Source organism: Melopsittacus undulatus, chromosome 9 (assembly GCF_012275295.1).
Source record: "Melopsittacus undulatus isolate bMelUnd1 chromosome 9, bMelUnd1.mat.Z, whole genome shotgun sequence".
In the NCBI taxonomy this organism is placed as follows: Eukaryota; Metazoa; Chordata; class Aves; order Psittaciformes; family Psittaculidae; genus Melopsittacus; species Melopsittacus undulatus.
Window position 1 is genome coordinate 20,718,792 of NC_047535.1, and position 24,195 is coordinate 20,742,986.

Genomic DNA, 24,195 nt, shown 5'->3' on the forward strand with positions numbered 1-24,195 from the left:
CCAATTTTGTATTAATTTAACAGTTCATTGCAAGTCTAATGTTCTCAATGTTCAAAAAATATATACTTGCTCTCATTTACCCTTTCTGATATTCTATGCCACCTGCACATTTTCTGCAATGCATTTTAAACATGCATCCATTTACAGGACTGCCGCAGAACGGACTCAGTCAGAGACCAATATGATCAGACAAAAAGCCATTTATTGCAAAGCATTAACTCCGTATATACTATTGCTTACACACACCTACAGCAATTTGGCATATCATGATTGGATACTTGTCTTGAAGACCCTTAGTGACTAACATATAATTGGTTAAACACAGGTGTGAGAACTTGACCTCGAACGCTTGCCAACAGTCCACAGTTCTCATAACTCAGTGAATCCCAGCTTCTTCTTATCTTGCTTGCTTAGGCTTCCTCGGGCCTCCCACAGCCTTGCTGTATCCCTTGGAGTTATTCAGAGCTCATGTACCAAATATTCATTCTCCTGTGAGAACACTCTCTCCACACAGGACTCTATACATTTCATCGTTCAGACAAAAGCCAGCACAAAATACAAAAGTAGTGAATGTAATTTAAACACATTGAAAAGAAGGTAGCTGTAAAGCAGGTCAGAAAAGGAACCCACTAGGGTGACTACAGTGCAAAGAAGTTGCTGGATAAAAATACACCTATTTATGTGATATGTTTGCCTATGGCTTTTTGTGTTTAATGGTGTGTCTAATTGTGTTCAAATGTGTTTATTTTCCATGATATGCTTCTGTTTATGTGATAAATGGAAGTTGTGGATGCCCCATCTCTGGCAGTGTTCAATGACAGGTTGGATGTTGCTTGGAGAAACCTGGTCTAGTGAAAAATGTCCCTGCCCATGGCAGAAGGGTTGGAACCAGATGATCTTTCAGGTCCCTTCTGATCCAAACCAGTCTGTTTCTATGAAACCCTTTTTATACTAGTTCCCAGTTCTATACAGTTTGTTATTTCCTTGTGCTAAATTGCTTTCTGCTTTGCCAAGCCTCTCTAATAAGAAATGATGCAGAAGGACTCTGTAGGGTCTGGGGCTGATGATGGAGAGAGAACTCAAAACCTGCCATCATCAAAAGAGAGTATGCTTGCAATAGCCACTCTAGCTCTTGAAATCACAAGCTAAAATAAACCATGCCAGGAAAACCAAGCCTGAACCTTCAAACACAAACCATTTCCCCATTCGTGAAGACTTCATGTCAAGGCAATGCACTCACAGAGGCTGGCAGCAGCTGGCAGCCCAGAGCACACCTGCAGTGCCACACTCCTGGCTAGCACACTGGTAAGCTGTATGACACAGGACAGACAATGCATCATCTCTGCTAATTACAACAAAAAATGTTTAATCATCATAGGAAAATGCCTGGGTAAAAGTGCTGCCTTTGTTTCTCACTATATCTCTGTTTTCATTTGGCATCATTAATATCATCTACTACTACACATTCCTCTTCCCAGCCCAGAGACAATACGGTGAAGAACATAAGCTCTTCTATTTTGGATTCTGTTTTGGCTCATGCACAATCAACCCATTTTCTATTCTGGAACTGTTTATTTCCAGGGATGATTCATGAGCCAGAAAAAATACCACTTGCTTGTCATATGCCAAGGAGAACTTACAGGAATGGCAATTAGAATGGTTTTTTATTGTGGTGAGTGCAGTTGATATGGAGCCTGGAGAAATAACTGAAACACAGCCTTTCAGTGACATTTTTGCTGTTGTTTTATAACCACACTTCAAGGTTTTTCATCTAGCTGATGAAAACAGAAGGCACATGAAAGCAGAATAAAGCCAAAAAACCCAACAGCCCACTTTGCCAAGTTTATGCCTAGATGACAGACTGTGGATTTCCTTTCTCTACTGTATCTCATATTACGCTAAAAGATATACTACATATTCTAGTGCTTAAAAGGAAAAAAAATGTTGGAGGAGTTACTGGTGATCTTGCATTCTGCAAGGCATCAGATGTATAGATAATCATCTGACAATAAGTCGTGCATTGTGCACATGTGCGCACTATGAATAGTCCTCCTGGTTTCAATGCAATCATCAACAGTATAAGAAAATAATCACACACAAGCTCTAGGGTTTGTAGAAGTCTTTTTACATATAGCATTTATTTGTACACCACCTGAGGCAAAGAGAAAGACTTGAGCCCCTGGAATTAATAAAAGAAAAAAGTAAAATTATTGAGACTTGGAGCATTTATTGAAGTTCTATCAGCTTAACCAGCAGCTTTTCCTCGCTTACTGAATTTACATTTTTGGTCTGCAAAGCTCACAAGCTTTCTAGCTTCTACAACATAGTATGATGTATTGATATATATGATATATATCATTGTCCTTCTCTTAGACGGAAGACCTTACAAGGCTAGATGAGCTCCATCTGCCTGGGTTTGAAGATAGGAGGACTTTGCTGTCACTGTCCTAGCTCGCTAGGCTGTGGCAGTTAAACCTCAGGTATAAAGGGTGGAGTCAGTTCTGCACATGCTGCCCTCCCCTAAAAAATCCCCTGCGCAGGCTGGAAGGGCTTGCTCTCACTTGTCAGTATGGACAGCAGAGGGTAGAAACGGCAGGTGACAAGATGCATGGGAAGCTGCAGATCCAACCTTACATGTAGGTTGACCAGGGCATGGGTCGCTCAAGATTGCTCCAGGAGATGACAGTCCTGGTCAGACACTTCCTGATTGCCTAAGCAGTGTTTTTTCCAACCAGATTTGCATATCCCACATGCCCTTGGTCATCGTGCTTGTAGTAAGCGTGGGTAAAGCCCTTCCCAAATCTTAGCTCGCGAAGCCAAGCCATCAATCAATATATATCATCAGTACATCAATACATAATATGATATATATCATCTTTACATGAGCAGTTCTTAACCCATTCATTTCATAAAATGAACTTTAAAAAATCCCAGTCCAAATCTTTCAACTTAGCTTCAAAGAAGGGCCAACTTTTAATACTTTTTGAACTACTGACCTCAGTTGGTCCCTATTTGTTTGGGTTTTTTTTTTTTTCCTGATAATAAATCACTTCATAGCTTCAAGCTTCAGCATGATTGTCTGACCAGATACACGTTGGAGGTAGAGGGATACTTTTTTCCTTGCAAACACATAGCTCGGAAGGGATTACTTCAGTTTCTTCCCCACCCTTTCTAGAAAAAAAAAAAATCCCCTTTGAACTAACTTTTGAACCAGAAAATGTCAAGTAATTTTGTTTCAGAGAAATATGTGGAACTGAAAAAGCCATCTGTGGGCTAAAATGGAATTAAGCATCTAAGCCTAGATAGATACAGTATTATTTTAGCTTGCTGTCTTTGGTGAGATGATTGACTCTTTAAGTGGCACTATGCTTTTTCCTTATTCACGGGAAAAACTCTGGGAAAAACAATTCTGTTTAAAAACACAGTAAAGTATCTGCCGTGTTGCAATTGGCTGAAGATTTCAATACACAAATTTGGGAAGGCACAGCCTAACAGATCAGGTAAACCTGACGGGGCTGGATGTACGTGTTTCCTCGGAGTGTGGATCTGCTCCTATCTCGACGCGACCGGTGACGGCGGGCATCAAGCCCTGGAGGCCGGGCAAGGGTTGCTGCCTCCCCGCTCCGGGCTGACCCGCTCTAGGCGCCGTGGTTCAGCTCCACCTTCCGGCTCATAGCGGTGACCGGGCCGTGCTGTCTGACAGCAGCGCGGCTGCCCGCTCTGGGAGGCCGGGGACTGGGTGATTGCCTCTCCACAGCCCCAGCCGCCCCCGAGGCTCCTGCCCCCCCACCGCAGCGCGGCGCCACAGCCCGGCGCTATCAAGCCTCGGGCCTGCAGCGGGCGGGCGGCTCCTGCCCTTCCCGTCCCTCCCCGGCGCGCTGTGCAGCGCCCTCTGCCGCCGGGCGGTCCCGGAAGTGCGTGAGCGGCCGGCGAGGACCGCGGCTCTGTCCCTTCCGGGCGGCGGCGGACAGCGGCGGGGCTCGTCATGAGCGACGTGGTGGAGCGGACGCTGAGTGTGCTGCCCGGGCTGCTGGGGCAGCACGACCCGGGCGCCGGGCTGGGGAGCGGCGGCCCCGGCAGGGCATCGGCCACCTCCCGTCTCGGGAGCCTCATCCGGAGCATCACGGCGCTCACCTCCAAGCATGTACGGGCTGCGGGCGGCTCCCCGGAGCCGGCCCTATGCTCCTCCCGCCGCGGAGAAGCGGGCGCGGGCCGGGCCTCCCTTCTCTCCCTTCCACCCCTCGGTCGTCCCTGCGGTGCTGGGGCGGTGCTATGGGCCTGTGCCCAGTGCTGGTCTCCCCTCAGCCCCCGGGCTGGGTCCTGCCTGAGGTTCATCCTCCGGAGCCCGGCGATAAACCCCACTGCGGTGCGCGTTCGTGGGCTGTCGAGTTATGTGTTACCTGCTCGGTGCGGCGTGGGCAAGCACGGTACTGCCGAGGAGTACTGCTGCCCACGGTGCTTGCAGCAAGCAGCCCGGTGTTACTGCTGAGGTGTACGCTGCTTTTGAGAAGACCGTGGAATACTGTGAAATTAACACGTCTTTGACATTTGTTTCATAGTTTGTATCCAAAACTTATGCAAGGGTAAAATAAGTTGACTTTTTTTTGTAGGAAGAAGAAAAATTAATCCAGCAGGAGCTAACCAGTTTGAAAGCAGCAGTTTCAGCCCCTACCACGACACTTGTAAGTGTGGTTAATGGTTACAGGCTGTGTGAACAGGAGACCTAAAGTGGTGAAAAGCAGTGTTCTCACTCTTTTTGCCAGGTGGAGTGTGCAGGTTACCTGCATTATAAGAAGGCATAACTATCAGCATTAAAAGGTATCAGTGTCTATGGTTTTGCAGCGTGGTTAAAATAGTGAGAACACTGATTCTGTGTGATGTGAATAAGCTGCAACAGTGCGGTGTGCAGAGCCTGTCATTCTGTAGTGTCTGAAATAATGCGGACAAAAAAGTTAGGTGATGAACTGCTTCAATCAGATAATGTTCTTTGCAGCTTCACATTGGTTTTATCATTGATTTGTGTTGTACAAGGAGCTGTGCTTTGTTGTATGCACATGTTGTATGCTCATGTCGGAATTGCAAGAGTGATATACTCTGTTTTGAGTTAGTTGATGCATATCTCAGTCCCACGAGTGAGAGTTTTTGAACTCTCTTACATAGGGAAAACCCATCCTAGGTCAGTGTAGTTCTTGGTAAAGAACAGTCTGCATTAACAGCTTGATCGTCTTACACTTCAGTTAACTCACATTGTTTATCTGAGGCATAATTAATCTTCTTTATCACACGTATGCTAATCAAAACAAGATAACATCTCTAAGTGTAGAGTATAAGGAATTCTGCTGCTATAGTCAGAAATTAATATTGATTCACAGAGGAGGCTCATAGCAGAGGAGAAGTTACAAGTACGCTGATTTTAGCAAATAATGTGAAATGCAGATGTGTTGCTGTCAGATGAAGTCCTCTACTTTGTTACAGCAGTGAAGAAGAGAATAAGACATGGTTGACTTCAAAATCTTAATAATTTATTTTTGGTATTACAGAGACTGATGAAAGAATGTATGGTGAGACTCATCTATTGTGAAATGCTGGGGTACGAGTCTTCCTTTGGATACATCCATGCAATCAAGCTTGCCCAGCAAGGAAATCTCTTGGAGAAGAGAGTTGGTATGTGCATGGAGCTATAGCATTCATAATATTCTCAAACTGTATTTTTAAAGTGTCTTAGAATTTATAATTCATGTAAAAATACAACTTAAAATGTTCCTCTGCTCTCTTGGCCTTGTTTCATAGTCTCTCACTGCTGTTTGGAAATACTAACTCCCTGGTTTGTGAGGTGCTTGGTATCTGCTTGTAGAGCAGGAAGCAGGGGGAATCACTGACATCGTCAGTTGTTCTTTCATTGTTTTGAATTGTGGCAGCACTAAAGTAATTTAAGATTTTGCTAAAAAACACATCAAGCTGAAAAACAGTTTCTGTCAGGATCTGGTTTCTTTTCAAGTGTGTAGTACAAGTCTAGACTAGGATGCTGATACAACAGATTTGTCAAGCAAATGTTTCTGGTTTTGGTGCTTGTAGGATTTATTTTTTTAATTTAGAAACAGTTGTAGGAAGTGAGGCAAATAAAGCAGTCCTGTTTGCAGAATTTCCTGAGGAAATCTGAAAGGCTAGTTCAGCTGTCTTTGAACTTCCATGCTGTTTGGATTTCCTTGCCTGCCAGTGTGGCTATTACCTTGTTTCCACTAGATTTAGTTTGAAGTAGCTGTCAGCCTGTCTCGTCTGGAGAATCTCCTTGCAGTTGCTGATTCAACTGCCTAGTGAAGACATTTCTTCTTGTTTGCAGAGAAAATGGTTTAACTCCAAGCAATGTCTGCATACACGGAAGGCAATGTCTTGCGGGATATGCTTGTTTGATATCCTTTGTTTGAATTTCACCTGGATCATCTACTCATGTATTGGAGTTTCTGAGAGAATACGTTACAAGTGATGACTTAAGGTTGCTTTAATCCTGAGTAACGAAAGCCAGTGCACAGACGCTGTGGTAGGGATGAAGAAATTCTGTCTTCACCAAACCTGGGAGGGCAGGTGGTAAGCTGATTTGAAGAAAACTCTGTGACTTCTCTAAGTGTCAAGAACCAATGTGTCTTGCTAGTAGTTGGGTTGAGACCTTTCCATACTAGGGCTCTTTTTGAGAAGGGTTTGGTGAAGCAGCATTGGATTATATTTATTTATATATTTTTTAATGTAGGTGGCTTAATGTTCTCTGGATACAAAGCCCCTTAAGCTTTGATCTGGTAAAAGGATGTTATCAAGTGTATGGGCTTTTTTATTGTCTGGGCTTTCTAATGTTGTGTGTGGTTTTATGTGATAAATGAGGATGACCTTGTCAGTTCTCAGGGCATCTTACCAGTTTTTATTAAGGAATTGACAGTTGATCCAGTCAGGGTGGGTTTACCCCATATTTTTGCCCATTGTGAGCCTCAGTGAATGAGAGTGAATTGTATTTTTGTAGTGTACTAAGCTGATCAACTTTCACATGCAGATAGACCAATCTGGTAGCCCAGACAATAGTTATTTGTGTCTAAGTTGTTCATTTTGATCCCTGAGCCTCGAATGAACTTGGGTGGATCTTTTTTAAGATCTGTGTAACACAGATACTGTCATGAGTTGGCATTCTCCCCTCCCCCCCATTTTAAGTCCCTTAGTTAAAAAGAAAAAGGGATCCTGAAGAAAAAGGTTTATTTTCTGGGCTTCTGGAATTGTTTTCTCCTTATCAAGAAATAACAAGGAAATTTTTGGCATGGGATGGTGAATTTACTTTGCTGTATTCCAAGCTGAATACCTTGTTGAAATTTATCTGAAATTAAACTTTATTTCTTTTTGAAAAAAGAGAAACAGACCTAAGAAGTGTGTTTGTATTGTGGAATCTAGAGGTAATAATTTTCTCTGTGCAGAGACAGTACTGGTTTTGCAGGAAGTGGTTTCTCATTATGCTTTTAGCTGCTCCTTAGTTGTAACAGTATTATTATGTCTCTTCTTTCTCTTTGCTTATGTATCCTTAGCTGTTGAGCTCTACTGCAACTTGCATATAACTGGTTTGTCTTGAAATAAAAGAAAGTCTTGCTATGTAAAACATGAGTAACTGTCATCCAACTGTGGGGTTTTTTGTTGGGTTTTTGTAATTGTTTGAGTTAACGCTTCTTGTATTACAGGTAGTCTTAAGTTTTCTATCTTAAAGTTGCTTAATTGCCTGAAAGTAGTAATGGAGGCTGCTTTCTTTTATAGGTTACTTGGCAGTTTCTTTATTTCTACATGAAAATCATGAACTGCTACTTCTACTTGTGAACACAGTTGTGAAGGTACAGTGGTTTTGGAGGTCTGGAGGTAAAATAATGACTGAGAATCTTAAAGGCACAGGAGCAGGCACATCCCCATGTGATGTTGGAGTGGGTCCAGAGAGCAATGAAGCTGGTGAAGGATCTTGAACGCAAGTCTTACGAGAAGTGACTGAGGGAGCTGGGTGGGGTTGTTCAGCCTGGAGAAGAGGAGGCAGGGGGAACCTTGTCTCTCTACAGCTACCTGAAAGGAGGTTGTAGTGAGGTGGGTGTTGGTATCTTCTCCCAAGTAGGAAGTGACAGGACAAGTGGAAATGGCTTCAGGTCATTCCAGGGGAGGTTTAGATTGGATATCAGGAAAAAATTCTTCTTGCAAAGGTTTATCAAGCATTGGAAGAGGCTGTCCAGGGAAGTGGAGGAGTTGCCATCCCTGGAGGGATGTAAAAGATGTGTAGGTGTTGCACATAGGGACGTGGTTTAGTGGTGGACTTGACAGTGCTGGGTTAACGGTTGGACTCGGTAATCTTAAAGGTCTTTTCCAGTATAAATGATTCTATAAACTAAACTTGGACCAATTTTTCCCTTTTTGTCACACATCTAAACTAGGTACTCATTAATTCTGTCTTTCTCTCTTAAAGTTGTTACTTCTTTGGTTAGCAGTGGAAATTTTAAATAGCTTTCCTTGGATTTTTAATTTAATTTTGGCATTCCTTCTGTTGAAAGCATTTTTTAAATGTTGTCAAAGGAGATACACACTAAAATTTTCTTTATAAAATGTACCAATTATATACATTCTCAGCTCCAGGAGGAGCCATGCATGTATATTTCAAGATAAACTTTTAGCTGACAGAAATTGTCTGTTTGCTTCTTTGAGTTCTTCTGATAATTTTGATAGGAAATGGAAATATGCTTTGGAGTGATGCTGAAAATCTGCCATGTAATAATGTTTCAGAGGTGTCATTTTCTTTAATACTGTCATATTTCACTGATTGTAACAGGACTTACAGAGCACTAATCTAGTAGAGGTCTGCATGGCATTAACCATTGTCAGCCAGATCTTTCCACGGGAGATGATTCCGGCTGTTCTTCCCCTAATAGAAGACAAGCTCCAGCATTCAAAGTATGTACTCATTTACAGAAATTCAAGTGGTCTTGTACAGTTGAATGATTTAATTCTGTAGGTAGTTTCAGTAAACTGATATTTTTTCTAAGTTGTTTTTTCTAATCATTACCTTCAGAAATTTTTCCTCTTGTAGTTTTTTCTCCAGAATTCTTGTCTCATGTATTTGCAGTCTTGACTGAGTATTGGACAGGTATTTTAATTTTTTTCATAACCAGTTTTAATAGGTAAATGTAATTGAATTTATCTGCTGGAAATATGTGGATGAACAGTGTTTATAGAGTGAGTGGAGAAACAGATTGGGATCCTTGAAGTACTTCACTGATACTTTTTTAAATAAAACTCTTTATAGAAACTTTGATAAAAGTATCTGCAGATATCAATACCTTTGGGTTGATTGATTTTTAATTCACGATATCACATAGGATAACATTGTAAATGTGTTGATTACAAAGGGAGCTGTAAAGTGAGCTGACTCAGTATATTCCAGACAGGTGTTCTATTTGGAGCTGCATATGTGACCATAACAGGTTAGCAGTGGCCAATTTCATTGCACATTTGCTGGCCATTCTTCTGATTTGTCAATCTGCATTAAGCCCTGTTATTCTTTTAATTTTGCTTTGTCACTTTCTCAGCTATTGTTTGCAAAGTAATTCAGTGTCAAACATGTAAAACATGGGTTCTTGCCTCTGTAAATCACAGTTTTCTGAGGGCTGAACACATAATTTTACATTACTGTAGAAATAACAAGTGCAAGCTGTTTTGTTAAGTACTTAAAATACACATGCAGCTTCATTTTATTTTGTGTAAATCTCATTTCAGGGAAATTATCCGAAGAAAAGCTGTTCAAGCTTTATATAAATTCTATCTCATTGCTCCTAACCAAGTTCAGCATATTCATGATAAGTTCCGAAAAGCCTTATGTGACAGGGATGCTGGAGTCATGGCTGCTTCTTTGCATATTTATCTTCAAATGATTAAGGTAGGTAAAGAATTAGAAGCACAATTTGGAAGCTAATTTGGAAGCACAACTTGGGAGCTATTTATATATAAATATGTATGTAATGTTCAATACACAGTGTACTGTACAGAAGTTTTGCAGAAAAAAAGCTTGTAATCATTAGAAAAGTCAATTTATGTGATCATGGATATGTGTTATGTCTGTGCTAGCCCTCCATTTAGCTTGACAGATCCAATTCTTGCATGATCTGAATGTTCAGCATCACTGCTATCCTTAGCTAGAAAATCTAACTTCTACTCTGTGTTAAGGGGTTGTTGAAATTTGCTTGTAAGTCTTTCTTTACTATTGCCTTCAAGTTACATTCGCTTCCGTTGCATATGTGTGAGAAAATAGCATTGATTTCAAGTGGAGAGCTTAAAGGTGTCGAGGGATGAGAGTAGAAGTCTTATTTTCGAGATGAAACCACTGGTGTAGGTATTTTGATCTTACTCAAGTTGTGGATTATTTTTACTTTTGAGGTGTGGCTTGAAAATATTTGAATTATATTTCTTTTTCATTATGTAGGAAAGCTCATCTGGATACAAGGACTTGACTGGGAGTTTTGTAGCCATTCTGAAGCAAGTAGTGGGAGGAAAGCTCCCTATTGACTTCAACTATCACAGTGTGCCAGCACCATGGTTACAAATTCAGCTTTTAAGAATATTGAGGTTATTAGGAAAAGATGATCCAAGGTAACCAGATCTTTCTCTCTAGTTACTGTTTTGAAGGTACAAAGAATAGAATCATGACCTGTATCTTATAGACAGTTTGCTGTTTTTTTGGTTTGTTTGGTTTGGTTTTTTTGTAAGTGAATTTCACGGTCAATTTACATATCTGTTATTAACCAATGCAATGAGTAGGTACTTTTTAAACTGCAAAATTAACTTCTTAGCTTCTGGATTGAATAAACAATTGGTTATTGTGGGATATGCTTGAAATACATTTTTTGCTGGGACTTCTGTTACTGGGTTACCAAACAACTGAGTGAAAATCCAGAGTAAAGATACTTTAAAAAGTGGTGTTGCTTTGTGAGAAACTAGTTGTCTGTGTTCCTTTTCCTCTTGATGTTTTCTTTTTATACAAGCAGTGAGGGAAGTGTTTGTAGTCTGGTGATGTAGTAAATGTTTCTTTTGAAAGCTGCAAATGTCTTGTTAGATGCCATTTAGAAACATGTTATGGAGCTCTTCCATGTTAAAGCAAACCTGGGGACATGAAAAAATTGTGTTACAGATTTCAGTACTAGGATTTGAGCTGTTTAGTGAAATAAGACTACGTGCTTGTTAGTGCTGCAGATAATTTCTTTTTTCTTGTTAAACAGGACAAGTGAATTGATGTATGAAGTCCTAGATGAATCTTTAAGAAGAGCCGAGATAAATCATAACATTACCTATGGTGGGTGAGGTTCTTTTATGTAATTATTGGTATTTGGAAAGATTGAAAATGTGAGTAGTTGATCGTGCTGAAATACTTACAGTTTGAAAATACATTTTTATTCAACAACTGAATTCTTAAGTTCCCAACCAGTAAATTGGAAAGCGAGTGATACATTGCTGTACAGTGCAGCTTTTGATCGTTGGAGTATTATTAATGCATTATTGAAAAATGTTTTGTCTCACATCCTTTATAGTTGCCTGTTGGCTTTCTACAGACTGTCCCAGTCCCTTGAGCAACTGTAGGAGATTTTGAGGTTGGAGGAACTTTAAAGACAAAGTTCTATGCACAGTGGCAAAAGCTAATAAGAAATACATATATGCTAAAGGAGATAGTCTTTCATCGTATTTTTACTTAACATCAGGAGGTATCCTGCAGTTAGATTCATGGGGGTGGGATGGCACTGTAAGTCCTTGATGCAATCAGTGAGTTTGCTTGTTCAAAAGTTTTGCATTATAGAAGTATTTAATAAACATTAATTATGTGTCTCTCCCCCCCTGCAGCTATCTTGTCTGAATGTGTCCAAACAATTTATACAATTTATCCCAATTCTGAACTACTTGAAAAGGCTGCCAAGTGCATTGGGAAATTTGTTTTGTCACCCAAAATTAATTTGAAATACTTAGGTAAGGATGTCTGATTTTATTAAGATGTTATTAATTTGGTCATAGTAGCATATGTTCTCTTATATCACTTCCAATCATTTGTATTCTAGGTTTAAAGGCTCTGACCTATGTTATCCATCAGGATCCTAATTTGGCACTTCAGCACCAAATGACAATAATTGAATGTCTGGACCATCCAGATCCCATTGTTAAAAGAGAGGTCAGTGAATTTTTAAACGTCAAAATTCAGTTAATTTTTAAGATGAGTGAAAAGTTTTCTAAAAGAAGTTGTGTAAAAGGCATGTTATGTCTCAGTTATTGTGAAAGCAGTTACAATGTGACAAGCTGTGTAGATAAGCCGTGTATTTCATTTAAGACTTGCCAAATAAAGACGGTTGCTCAGTTTGGCATCATACTACAGTGTTGTTTGCCTGCTTCCTTTTTTGTCATCAGAGCAAATTAAATATATTCTTTTGCTTTCTCTTTCAGACTCTAGAGCTTCTCTACAGAATTACAAATGGACAGAATGTAATTGTCATAGTTCAGAAGATGCTTGACTACTTAAAAGAAAGCAAAGAAGAATATGCTATCATCAACTTAGTTGGCAAAATAGCAGAACTAGCTGAGAAATATCCTTTTATTTTTCTGAAGTAGCTGAGAAATATCCTTTTATTTTTCTGAAACTTTGGAGTCAGAGCTCAAGCAAATGTAGCATTTAACACCTTTCATAATCTCTTGAAGCAGGTGTTATTGCTATGCTTTTCTTTCAGATGCAAATAAAAAGACACAAAAGAAAATGCATACAAAAATGACTGCACTATCTCTTGTATTTCATTGAGAAAGTAATAGCACTTAAAAGATTTCATTTTGGCTGTGGAGTTTAGCATAAAAACTTTGTGTTTTTAAATTAAACCTTTGAAGTTTTACACCACTGTGTGGAGAGGATGCTTCAGCGCTACACTGAGTGCTGTTCTCTAATTATGTTCCTATCAGAACTCTTTGTGGGTGTATAGATTTTAAGAATATACACTTTCATAGAAATAAAATTCTTTAACTATGCCAAATCAGGGATTTGACATATGGTAGACATTGCTGTAAGACTTGCCATTGCCTGATTTTCTATTTGTATTCTTGTCTGATAATTTGAGTTGTAAGCTCTTTATAATGGAGAACTACCTTACCATCCTATTTGTACACTGCTTGGCACAGAGTAATGTACAAAAAAAGCTGTGTTGTCATGCAGTGTGCAAAAATAATGATAATGTTTCTGTATTGTTGAAAATTTCCATTCAGTAAGTGTGGATTTTCAGGCTTTATTTGAGGAAAGGCAGAAGCTAATGTCCTAAGTTAGCAAAGGCTGATTAAATTTTAAATATGCAAAAAAAAGCAATGTTGTTTTCTGTGGAGTACTTGAAAATGTGTATTGTTTTTCAGCAAATCAGCAGCAAAACACTGATGAACAGCTTGCTTGTCTCGATCAAGTGATACTGGATAAACTTGAAAGATTATGCTGGAAAGCTGGCACAGAACAAGTCTGAACTTAAAATACAGTAGGACAGTTTTCCAGAGCTAAATCCTTGTCTGTTGCTACTGTGACTTCTGCTTAAACTCTTATTTTTCACTCTGGCATTTATTAATGCACAACTTAAGATGTTTGATTGACAAGCCAGCAAATAGCACATAATGGATAACTGTTAGGTTCATGTGCAGGATTTTTCAACAGGGTAGTAACTTAAGATTTCTCTCTCTGCTGCCAGTTTTCATGAAGTTTACAGGGAACACTTTATAAAAGATACAGGAATAATTCATCTTCAGTTAGACTGAGCTTGATATTTGACCAATAGGCCTCCAACTTATTGTGGGGAGCAAGATAGTAGCTTAGTTGTGGAAAATCTGTTTCCTTAGGAAACACACTAAAAAAAGATAAAAAGTTATGCCTTATCACGTAATTCCTTAACATCTGGACACATATGCCCCTAACAATGAGTGGTTCATCCAAACAATGAATGCAGTGTTTTCAGTTGGAGGTGATCTTGTGCATACAGATATTCCAAACAACTTTCTGAGGCTATTGGCTGAAGGTAATTCCATGAATGCTCTGAAAAATTAGATGTGTTTCTTGATCATTTGGCTTTTTTTTTTCTTGAACTTTGAAATATTTGATGGGATACGTTATTTGCATTTTAGGCAAATGTGTATTGTTTTCTGTATAGGATTTGATGATGGAAAAGAAGATGATAAGCTACGGGTGTATGCAGTCAAGTCTTACTTAGCATTACTAGAAGAGGACGATGCACTGTATCCACAGAAATTTCTTCAAGTTATGAGTTGGGTATGGCAGACACATGGTCAAAATTGAATACACAAGTGTGAGAAAACTGTCAAAGGTGGTGATGTTTTAAATAGATATTTTAAGCTGTTCTCTTTTTGGTCATGAATGTTATGTTTTGACTTGAAGTCAAGATAACATGCTAACATCTATTTTTAGTAACCTCTTCTTGTGCCCGAGTCATAGTTTGTGGAAAAAGCTGATGTGCTCCCTTTAAGGCAGGTGACTACTAGAATGGTTTAGGAGCCACATGAATCTGATTGCATGCTGAGAGCCTTTCTGACTTCATCAGAACTAGGCCAGGTTTGGTTGTGAAATGCATTTTCAGACTTGCAGGTGAATGGCCAAGTGTGATGCTAGAGTTGTCTGGTACCTGCATAAGCTTAACTTTCCACTCAAGGGAGAGGCAGCAGTATGAGCAGATCATGTTTTGTCATGGCCTAATTACTATTTTTAGCTTTCCATACAGCGATTTGATTTTTAAGAAACTAAAAGTTGGAGTCTGCTGAGGTAAACACAGAAATAATTTTAAACCTTGGGCACTTAAGCCACAAAATAGTAAAAAAATAAATGTACAACATGTTTAAATAGCAGTTTCTTGAATGTGAGGTGTTTTTTATTGTGTTGGTATTTAGTACTAAATTCTGTTTAAAACTGAAAGCACTGCTCGGTGTGATTAATTGCCTGTTTTGTCTGTTCTTTATGAATAGGTGTTGGGGGAATATTCTAGCCTTGTTACAGATGTTGATCCAGAAGTTATTTTGACAAAGCTACACAGCCTGCTGAGGAAGACTTTTGTTACTTCTGAAACTAAAGTGTGGATAATGGCTACAGTCACCAAGATAGCATCACGTACCTCCTGTTCAAAAGCAGTTGATGAAATAATCCAAGAGTTCAGCAACTCGCTAGATACTTGCATGAGACAATATGCCTTTGAATTGAAGAATCTGTGTAAGGACAAAGAACTGATGAAAAACTTGCTTCCATTTGATGCTAGCTGCAGTGACATGGTGGTAAGACAGCTGCAACATGCGCTCTTCATGAACCAGTTTGTAGTTGGGAGGTTGGATATAAGTGTTTTCAAATGAATTATATTTGACAGTTCTGAGTGGTGCCAGTCTTTAGTCTACTTACAGTGAGCTTTCAGAAACTTAATTGAATCTTAATGTTCTATACTGAAAGATAACCATGGTGTTTAATTAGTATCCTGGAGTAGCTTTTAACAAAATTATGACTTCATATGCTGGTTTATCTTCTGATTTCTCACCTTTCTTAATTCTGTGTAGGTAGATGCTTCCTTATCTTTTCTGGATGGATTTGTGGCTGAGGGACTTGGTCGTGGTGCAGCACCATATAAGCCTCATCACCAGAGACAAGAGGAGAAACTTTCTCAGGAAAAAGGTGATACTTAGTTTACTGCATTTATTAAATAGCTGGTAAATTACCTGATAAGTGTTAATTAACAATTGTAAGTGTATAGTTAATATTGTTTCTTAAAGTAATATTATCTTACACATCTCTTGTCTGTAGTGCAAGACTGCAGACTAAGTGCAAGTTAGTTTAGCTCCACATCTCTCTGCCTGCTGTATGTAACTGTTCATTTATTGTAGGCTGCTATTCTGCAGATGAGAATGTTTTACTACAACCTCTGCTAGTCTATGAGATTTGAAATTTATGGGGATTATTAAAGTGAAAGCAAAGGGTTCCTAACTTTACTATACTGAGCACTTAGTCTTGACTGTGGAATCATAGTTTGCAGTATTAACCATTGGAACTTATTTTTTGACACAAGTCTTACATTTCTGACCTAGTGTAGTATAGATAAGACAGCAGTGTGTGCTTTTATTTAGTTAAAAATACTCTAAAACGTTCACTAAAGTGCTTATTTTTATTTTGCCTTTTTTTTTTCTCTGTAGAAATACTCATTTACTTTATCATAACCTGTCACATAAGGGTTTCTTTTAGACACTTTGAGGTTGAAAAGCTTTTCTAAACCATTTCTCAGCTTTACTGTTGAGGATTAGAAAAATGAGTCTTGTACATTGCATTTTCTCCAATTAAGTTGTTGTTTCTAAAAGATTGTTTTGACTGTGCAGGTTAATGCATACAGTAAATAATATTGTCTATTTGCTTGCATCTGTAGCTTGCAGAACTTAACACTTCTGAGATACTTATAAATTAAGAGTATTGCATCTGCTACCTCCAATTTAAGCCTACTAGAAAACTGAAAATTGTGGTGGGGAAATGTTGAACAAGGTCAGATATGTTCAAGCTGAATGTTCTGCACTGCTTTTGTATGCACATAAACCCAGTGAGGGATATAACCTGCTGTCTGTCAGATTGAGCTTGTAACAGTGCTTCATACTGAGGTGTTAAGAGTGAAATTAGTGGTCTTTCCTGCTGAAGAACATCTATTTAGCGTTCTGGTGTTTACAGTGTTACAGTTTTGGAGGGAAGCCATTGTAGGACCCAGATTATGAATTGCTGTTTTTTCTCAGCAGTCACAAGTACTGACCAGCATTCTTCACTAGCTCATATTTTAGGAGGTTAGATACAGGTGAAGTGGAATATTCATAAGTATTCTAGAAGGGGAGTCTACTGAGTTTATTGCAAGTCTTTGTTTATAGATAACTAAATTTATGGGTTGGTAGAGTTTGAATATCTTTATGTGAATGCTATTTATCACAAAGCTCCTTGGATTTCTGTTCCTTCTTGCTTCATTATGGGACAGGACACTTCCTTAGCATTGGCTACGCCTTTATTAGGAGACTTCTTTCATCCCAGATGCCCAACACCTTTGCCGGGCTGCTTCACTTTGCTGGGGAAAAGAAAGTGTAAGGCTGGGGTGGAGATGAGGGAAAGGGACTTACCCCTGGATAGCTCCAGGGCTGCAAAGGAGAATCTGCGCTATGCTTTGTACATAACAATGACTGTTTATGTTCTAGTCCAAAACCATTTTTAGAAGCTATTCAAACTACCATTGGATTTGTAAAGCGTAGCAGAAGTGGCTGGTTCTGAGTCCTGAGTGCAAGTATTAGTGAAAACAATTTCTCGCCCAAGGTGTCAAGTATGTTTGCAAAGCAGACAGTGATATATGGATATAATGCTGTGGACCCAAGATGTTATTTAGAAAGTGAAAAGCTCACTTATTTAGATCCAGTACAGTACTTCTGTCTACAAATGCTGTAAGCATTGGCAGGTGTTTTAGTGATATGCTGTAAAGTCACTATTTCTGTCTAATTCCAGTATTTAAAATCAAATATCAAATTAATGCAAATCAAATTAAGTCTAAAAAACTTACCAGAGAGCAGAAATGTCTATTTTTTATGAGGATAGAGGATCTTGAATGGGAAGCCTGAAAAGTGCAGTTGTACAGAGTATCTCTTTTCAGAAAACAGATTTCTTTTTTCACCTTTTTATACCTCTTGTAATTTTAAGATTCTGTCTGTCTTGCAGCTCTGAATTTTGAACCTTACAGATTGTCATTTGCTTCAAGTGTGTCCTCATCTGGCATCACCGGCAGACAGTCCCCTACTGGCTTATCTGTTGGCTCTGATACATCTGTGAATAGTGCTGAGACAGGGCATAAAGAGTGAGTTAATTTGTGTTTGAAATGAAGTACATGTAAGCTTCTGTTCTTGTCAGTATCATGTGTCTTTGGCTTCTTCATTACATGGAACTAAAAAGAATAGTTAAACTTGGAAACTTGTCATGTAAGAAGAAATTCAGATGACGTCTTCTTGGAAATAACTAGGAAAAAAGCTAACGTGATTAGAATGTTTTTCCGCTTTCTTCACAAACTGATCAACTAATGGTTAATGCAGTAAAATTGGGACAGGATTACCTGATGATGACATGATTAAGCTTTTTTCCTCTGGCTTCTTTCTTTTTCTTACAGGCTATGCTTACTTTTTATGGGCTTACAATAATGGGCCTTTTAAGGAAACTCAGATAAAAGTAAGGCTAAGATTTGCAGTGTAAGATACTCTTTAAGTTTTAGAACACTGCAGATAAATTCCATATCCACAGTCTTATACAAATTAATAACTTTATTTATACTTTGGTGGTAAATTGGTGTGCAAGAAATCTTGGAATTAAGATTCTTTAATCAGCTTGTGTAAGAAAATTTGTGTGTTTTAGGTATAGGACTTGCAGCATTTAGCCTGTTGACCTAACTTCTGCTAGAATTCAGGGTACACTTTCCATAGGAAAAAAAATACTTTCCAGGTTTCTCCTAGTTTTCAGTCCCATATATAATTTTTTTTTAAGGAATCAGCAGAAGAACTATTTAAATACACTTAGAGATTCACAGACCATGTTTTGTGTATTCGCTTCTAAAAAATTGTTCAAATATGTAATACATGTAATCTGAAACTCTGAAGTTGGTAAACACAGTCTACAGGTGGCTGTAGGGGTATAATACTGTCTTAGTATGGGTCTATACTTAGGATTATATAGCCTAGTCCAGGTTTGCATTTGTGGGGTGTTCTAAAGGTAATGAAGGATGAACATGCAAAAGTGTATATTCTGCTACTTGCTGTGTTTATCAAAGTGCCAAAGTTGTGAATGGTGTTTGAAGTAGAATGTTGATATATTTTTATGAATGTGGTGTTCATGTAGTTGATCCCGCTTTTCGTTAACCTTTTAGGACGAGTACTCTGAAACTTGAGGGAGTACGCAAACTGTGGGGTAAGGAAGGCTACCTTCCAAAGAAAGAAAGCAAAGAAGGGAAAGAAAAAGAGCCACAAACTGCTTCTTGTAGCACCTTGTCGACAGGACAGGTGGGTGACCCTCCTGCATTGCGATTTGATCAAGTTGCCAGCATCTCTGAAGAAGATAAAGAGAAGCAGCAGTTAGCATCAACTTTGTTTATTGGGCTAGGATCAAATGCTGGTGTCAGTCTGGTAAGTGGTTCTTTTGAGACTTTCCGAGTTTAAAGTTTAGATATTGCCTTATTTACAGTTACAGATGCAAGTGGAGATCAAATGAATATTTTGGTAAAACAAAGCAAAAAACCCTCTGAGTCACTGAAAAACTATTGAAATTACTTTTGTAATCTGATAATCTGTTAAGAACCTGAAACGGGTTGGATATTACTTGTCAAGCAACTTCTGGGTCAGATCTGATTCAGTGACTAGAACTTCCCTTTTAAAAAGTTGTGCTTTGAGCATCAGTTTTGGTTTTCCCTAACAATTATTCCTTGACCCAGCATTGCAGGGCTTTTTTGACATTCTTTGTCAGAAAGGCTGGAATTCGATGTCCTGTGCAAGACCATTTATTATTTATGTATGATAATATGCAGAACATTAAAGAAGTCACTGTTAGGTAATCTGTTTAAGACTGGCATTATCATATTAGCCTGCTCAAGTCTTGGCTTTTATCACTGGTTTAACCAAAAAATTACCTCTGCTTGCTTTTTAATAGGAGCTTTTAGTTTATTTCTTAGAAAACTTGGATTTAATCTGCCGTTACGGGCTAATCCAGTACCCTGTAAAAAATACAACAAAAGCCTATTACTGGATCCATTAAAATATTTGGAATCTATTTGTATTTGTCATCTGAATTGATCCCTTAGTCTTTATTTGTCCTTGCTCACTGTGTTTCATGCTTTTAACAGCAACACAGCCGATTGCTAGAAACTTGCCCACCCTTTTTTTGATTTTTAATCTTTTCCAGATGGGGAAAGCAGAAACAGCTACTCAGAAGTTCAAAAGAAGATCGAAGATAAATGAAATTCAACACAGTGAGGAGGTGTCAGACTTCCGAAATAGTGCTGCTGCAGATTTTGGTCCCTTACTTGATACAAGACCTATTAACATGGAAGATTCTGAGGGAAGCTTGCACACAAGGTTAAGGAAAGCCTCCCTGTCGTCTTCAGATATTGTAGAAGATAATTTAGCATTTGAAATGCCTCAGTCCCTCAGAAAATCCGGGCTGGAGGAGAGACTTTCAGAGAATAGGCTGTCACAGTCGTCTCTGTTTGCTGATAGTAATATTGAAATTTTTCAGCCTTCTCCAAGTGCTCAATGTGAAAGTGCCAGTAAAACACCGTTAATCCCTTCCTTACCAGAAGAACTAGAAGAGCTCACTCACTCTGAGATAGTGCAACTCTGTCAGAGTGATGCCTTAGCTCTGTATTTATGTAAGGTGTGGACAGATGACTCTCTGTTGCTCACGGTTTTTGTTTCAAATAAAACCACTGCAGTACTTAATGCTGTGAACTTAGTGTTTGAAGAAGCAGAACATTTTCAGGTAAGAACCTTTGTTTCCATTATATTTCATATTCACTTGGACCTTCTTACTTTTTGCTTGCATTTAAGTGTGCAGTATTTGGTTTCATGTAATAACCATGCCTTTTTCCCAGTGCATATCCGTAAAGCCTGTGGTATGGTTATTACACATGTCCTAAAGGGTAGTGAAAGAAATCTCAATACTACACTTAGTGTCCTTTGGTATAAAAGTTAGCATCTCACTTTTTTAATTAACCTGAATAGAGCTTGCCTTCATATAACAAATATATATGATTTTGCAGTTCTGAATTCATTGTCTTCCTGGTCTTTAAGACTGAGTACAAACCTAACCAGTCATACTCAGGATGGTATAACCGGAGTTGCCAGAGAAATCATTGTGTAACTTTGGGTGTGACTGTTAGGCTTGTGCATTCATTTTTATTTATGATAGGTAGACATGATGCAGTTTCTTCCTTCACATAAAATTTATGTAAGCTCAATTGAAGTTTTGTTTGTTTGTTTGCTTTTCCAAAGACATCAGTCATATTGCATTCTTGTTCTCATGCGGTCAGTTGATAGTGGAGAGGAGTCAGTCAGTTTATTATTTGACACTGGCTACATCTGGGATTTAACTGGTTGGTAAAAGCATGCAATAGTCTTGATTGAACCTTCACTTAAATAGTTGGAAAGCTGTTTAAGAATTGCCTATTGGTGTGACTATCCATGTGTTTTGCTGAAAGAAGCACAGAATTAGAAGTGATAAGATACCATTACAAGTGGTAACTGGATAAAGAGAATTAAGCAGAATGTTTCTTCTAGAATTTACTTAACCAAGGAACCACTAATTGGTTATGAAGTCTCCTTCATTTCTGTTTCTGGTTTGAATGAAACCTGTCATGGCATTGATAGAAAGTATGTATCTTATGTCAAGATTTTGCTTGTAATTCATTTAAAATTCCACAAAGATCACTCACAGAGAGAATCTGTGTTACTAGTTTGTTTGGAGAGGCCAGGGAATGCTGAGTGATCTTGAAATTATCCTTGTTATTAGGGATGATTTCTCAACTTCTTGCTTTTAGCATATAGCTTGGGCTATCACAGAATCATGAGGGCTGGAAGGGGCCTCTGGAGATCATCTGGTTCAACCCCCCTGTCAAGGCAGGGCCACCTAGAGTGGTTACATAGGTATGCTTCCAGGCGGGTTTTCAATGTAACTAGAGTGAGACTCCACAACCTCCCTGTGCAGCCTGTAAAGCCTATATGTTGCAATGTTGTATATTAGTTTATTTAGGGCACTTGTATATTAGTTTACTTAGGGACTGAACTACGAAATCCAGATTCTTGGTCATCAGTTCTTCATCTGTCTTGAGCAGTCATTCAGAGGGCAGAGGGGAAGCCAAGCGGCAGAAAGAGATTGGTTTCTCCAGTGCTTTAATTCTCATAGAACTTTTGTAGATGTTAATGATTTATGCTTAATGAGTACTGAGAAATGGTAGCTCTGTTCACTTGCCAAGTAGTCTGAGACAAATTAATTGAAATAAAAAGCACTTACACAATGTTATAGCTATATCTTAGCCACTTACACAACTTGACAGCAAGACTTATATTCTATATTCCTTATATAGATTTTGGAGAGTCCCAGCTATCAGTTTCCTGCAATTGAAGCTGAAAGTGTAGAACGTTGCCAGAAATATGTGTGGATGGACAAAATCTGTACCCAGGGAGTTCTTTCTGGCTCTGTTAATTACCAGTTGGAGATGGAAACGCGCCTTGACTTTTCAGTCACTTTATCTTTGATGGACTTCATCAGGTAAATAAACTGCAGTTTTTAAAAGTGTGTGTACTCAAACAAGTATTGGACAAGGGCAGAATGTTTTGGGTATTGATTATGAAAATAGGCTTCATCTTGAGCAGCTAGTTTTAATCTAATTGAGATGATGGCTAAAGATAGTAAATGGTTATTCCTAACTTAATAAAGAAGGGTCAAAGTTCCAGGAAGAAGTACAAATCTAGTGAGAATATTGACAGTAGCTGCAGGTTAGCATAGTCTTGAGATATAGAATGTGTTTTTGAGGGGGCTAACAGAACTGAGTGAACAGAAGGGCATGCTGTTTTAACTATGTCATAATATAAACATGTCAAGCTGAAATACGTGATTTTGAATAGAGACCCATACATTATATAAAAAGGCTGACAACTTTTGCAGGGGAAGAAGAAAGCTCATTATTTCCATTTTTGAACACTGCGTTTATTTTAGGAGTAGAAAAGGCAAGCATTCTTTTTCCAGTAGACTTCTGTTTTATAGTGAAATCCACCTTGTTTTCCTACATCTCACTGAACTTGTTTTGTCTTGTTCAATGGGCTGATATCTCAAGGCCATTCACTTTGGTCTTCCACTGTCATAGAATAATGTGTTTTGTTTGGTTTTTTTATAGTTTGGAAATCTAAAGCAAGGAATGCAAACTTTAAAAAATGTTAAGCTGGGAATAGGAGGGGTTTGTTTAAACTAATCTTTATTTGCTTATTGCTTTCTCTGTTGTCCTGTTGCTTCCAGATACTATTTTTGGGATACTAAATATATGCTAAATAATCTCTTATTTTGCTATGATAACTTAGTGGTAAACTTATTTTTAGGCCAATGCAAATGACTACAGAAGACTTTGGGAAGCTATGGTTGTCCCTTTCCAATGATGTGAAACAGAATATAAAAATGTCATCATCTCAAGATACCCTTTCAGCTGCTCTGAATACACTGCAGCAGAAGCTGAAACTCCATATAGTTGATGTTATAGGTGAGTGAAAGTATACTGTAAGGTTGCTTCTAATCTGTAATTTGGCCAGGAAAGCAAGTGCATGGAAGCAGATATCAAACAGTTTAAGTCAGGAAATATTTAGGAGCATAGTAAACACAAGAGTGTTGTCTTACGGACTTGATTTGCCTTTCTCAGGCATCTATGTGAGTGTAAAGGCACAAGTGTACAGAAGACATTAAAGTTCACAAGGGAGAAAACTGTTGAACTGTGAAAAGTTTTGGACAGGACAAAAATATGGGAATTAAACTCTATAAAAACCCTGAAGCTGGGATTGCACACAGGAGGCATGATTTTTGGTGACTTTAGAAGAGTAGGGTAAGAGTAGCAAAGAACAGTGGAAGTGGAGTTCGAGGAAAGGATACATATTCTGTCAACTAGAATATAGCTATTGTTAATTATTTTTTTTTTCTGTGGTCTCTTGTTTTAAGGTAATGAGGGAATACTGGCATGCCAGCTACTTCCATCTGTGCCCTGTCTGCTGCACTGTCGGACTCACTCAAGGATGCTGGCTTTGTGGTTCAGATCGCCTTGTTCTGCTCTTCCGGACAGTTTGCTTTATCAATGTCAAAAAGTGATGGAGGAATCTTAATAACAATAGTGCCTGACTTAGTCTATTTGGTGTGTGAAAAGCAAATCAAAGATTTATATAGTTGCACAGATAATTACCAAAGCTAAATTAAGATACTGCTTCTCAGAAGTATTGAAAGCTCTCTTCCAGCTGGCATGTCATGTGGATGTGGGGGAAGAGTGATGACCTAAATTACGCCTGCAAAAACATGCTCAGGACTGTACAGTGACGAACAAGTAATCCATTAAAGTATTGTTACGTGTTTAA

At 38.7% G+C, this 24,195-nt stretch overlaps 1 protein-coding gene across 2 annotated transcripts; it reads left to right on the forward strand.

Moving 5' to 3' along the window:
• Nucleotides 1–3,976: 3,976 nt before the first annotated feature.
• AP4E1 (adaptor related protein complex 4 subunit epsilon 1) lies at nucleotides 3,977–24,195 on the forward strand. 2 transcript variants are annotated; one of them, XM_005145887.2, is made up of 21 exons: nucleotides 3,977–4,144; nucleotides 4,611–4,682; nucleotides 5,541–5,664; nucleotides 7,783–7,856; nucleotides 8,831–8,952; nucleotides 9,775–9,934; nucleotides 10,478–10,644; nucleotides 11,271–11,344; nucleotides 11,887–12,009; nucleotides 12,099–12,208; nucleotides 12,478–12,617; nucleotides 13,957–14,069; nucleotides 14,202–14,320; nucleotides 15,028–15,330; nucleotides 15,604–15,718; nucleotides 17,774–17,909; nucleotides 18,966–19,221; nucleotides 19,994–20,569; nucleotides 22,173–22,357; nucleotides 23,182–23,339; nucleotides 23,789–24,195. In XM_005145887.2, exons 1-21 carry the CDS (start codon nucleotides 3,986–3,988, stop codon nucleotides 23,947–23,949), a joined length of 3,447 nt encoding a protein of 1,148 aa, XP_005145944.1. In that variant the 5' UTR covers nucleotides 3,977–3,985; the 3' UTR covers nucleotides 23,950–24,195. The 2 variants fall into 2 exon arrangements, with proteins under 2 accessions (XP_005145944.1, XP_030902024.1); XM_031046164.1 differs by lacking the exons at nucleotides 3,977–4,144; nucleotides 4,611–4,682 and adding an exon at nucleotides 6,341–6,585.

Bases quoted from the DNA above. Each gene is read 5' to 3' on its own strand.
- AP4E1 (XM_005145887.2), top strand. From the start codon at position 3,986: ATGAGCGACGTGGTGGAGCGGACGCTGAGTGTGCTGCCCGGGCTGCTG. The intron at 7,857-8,830 runs GTACAGTGGTTT...TGATTGTAACAG, and splicing joins TTGTGAACACAGTTGTGAAG to GACTTACAGAGCACTAATCT. The intron at 12,209-12,477 runs GTCAGTGAATTT...TTTCTCTTTCAG, and splicing joins ATCCCATTGTTAAAAGAGAG to ACTCTAGAGCTTCTCTACAG.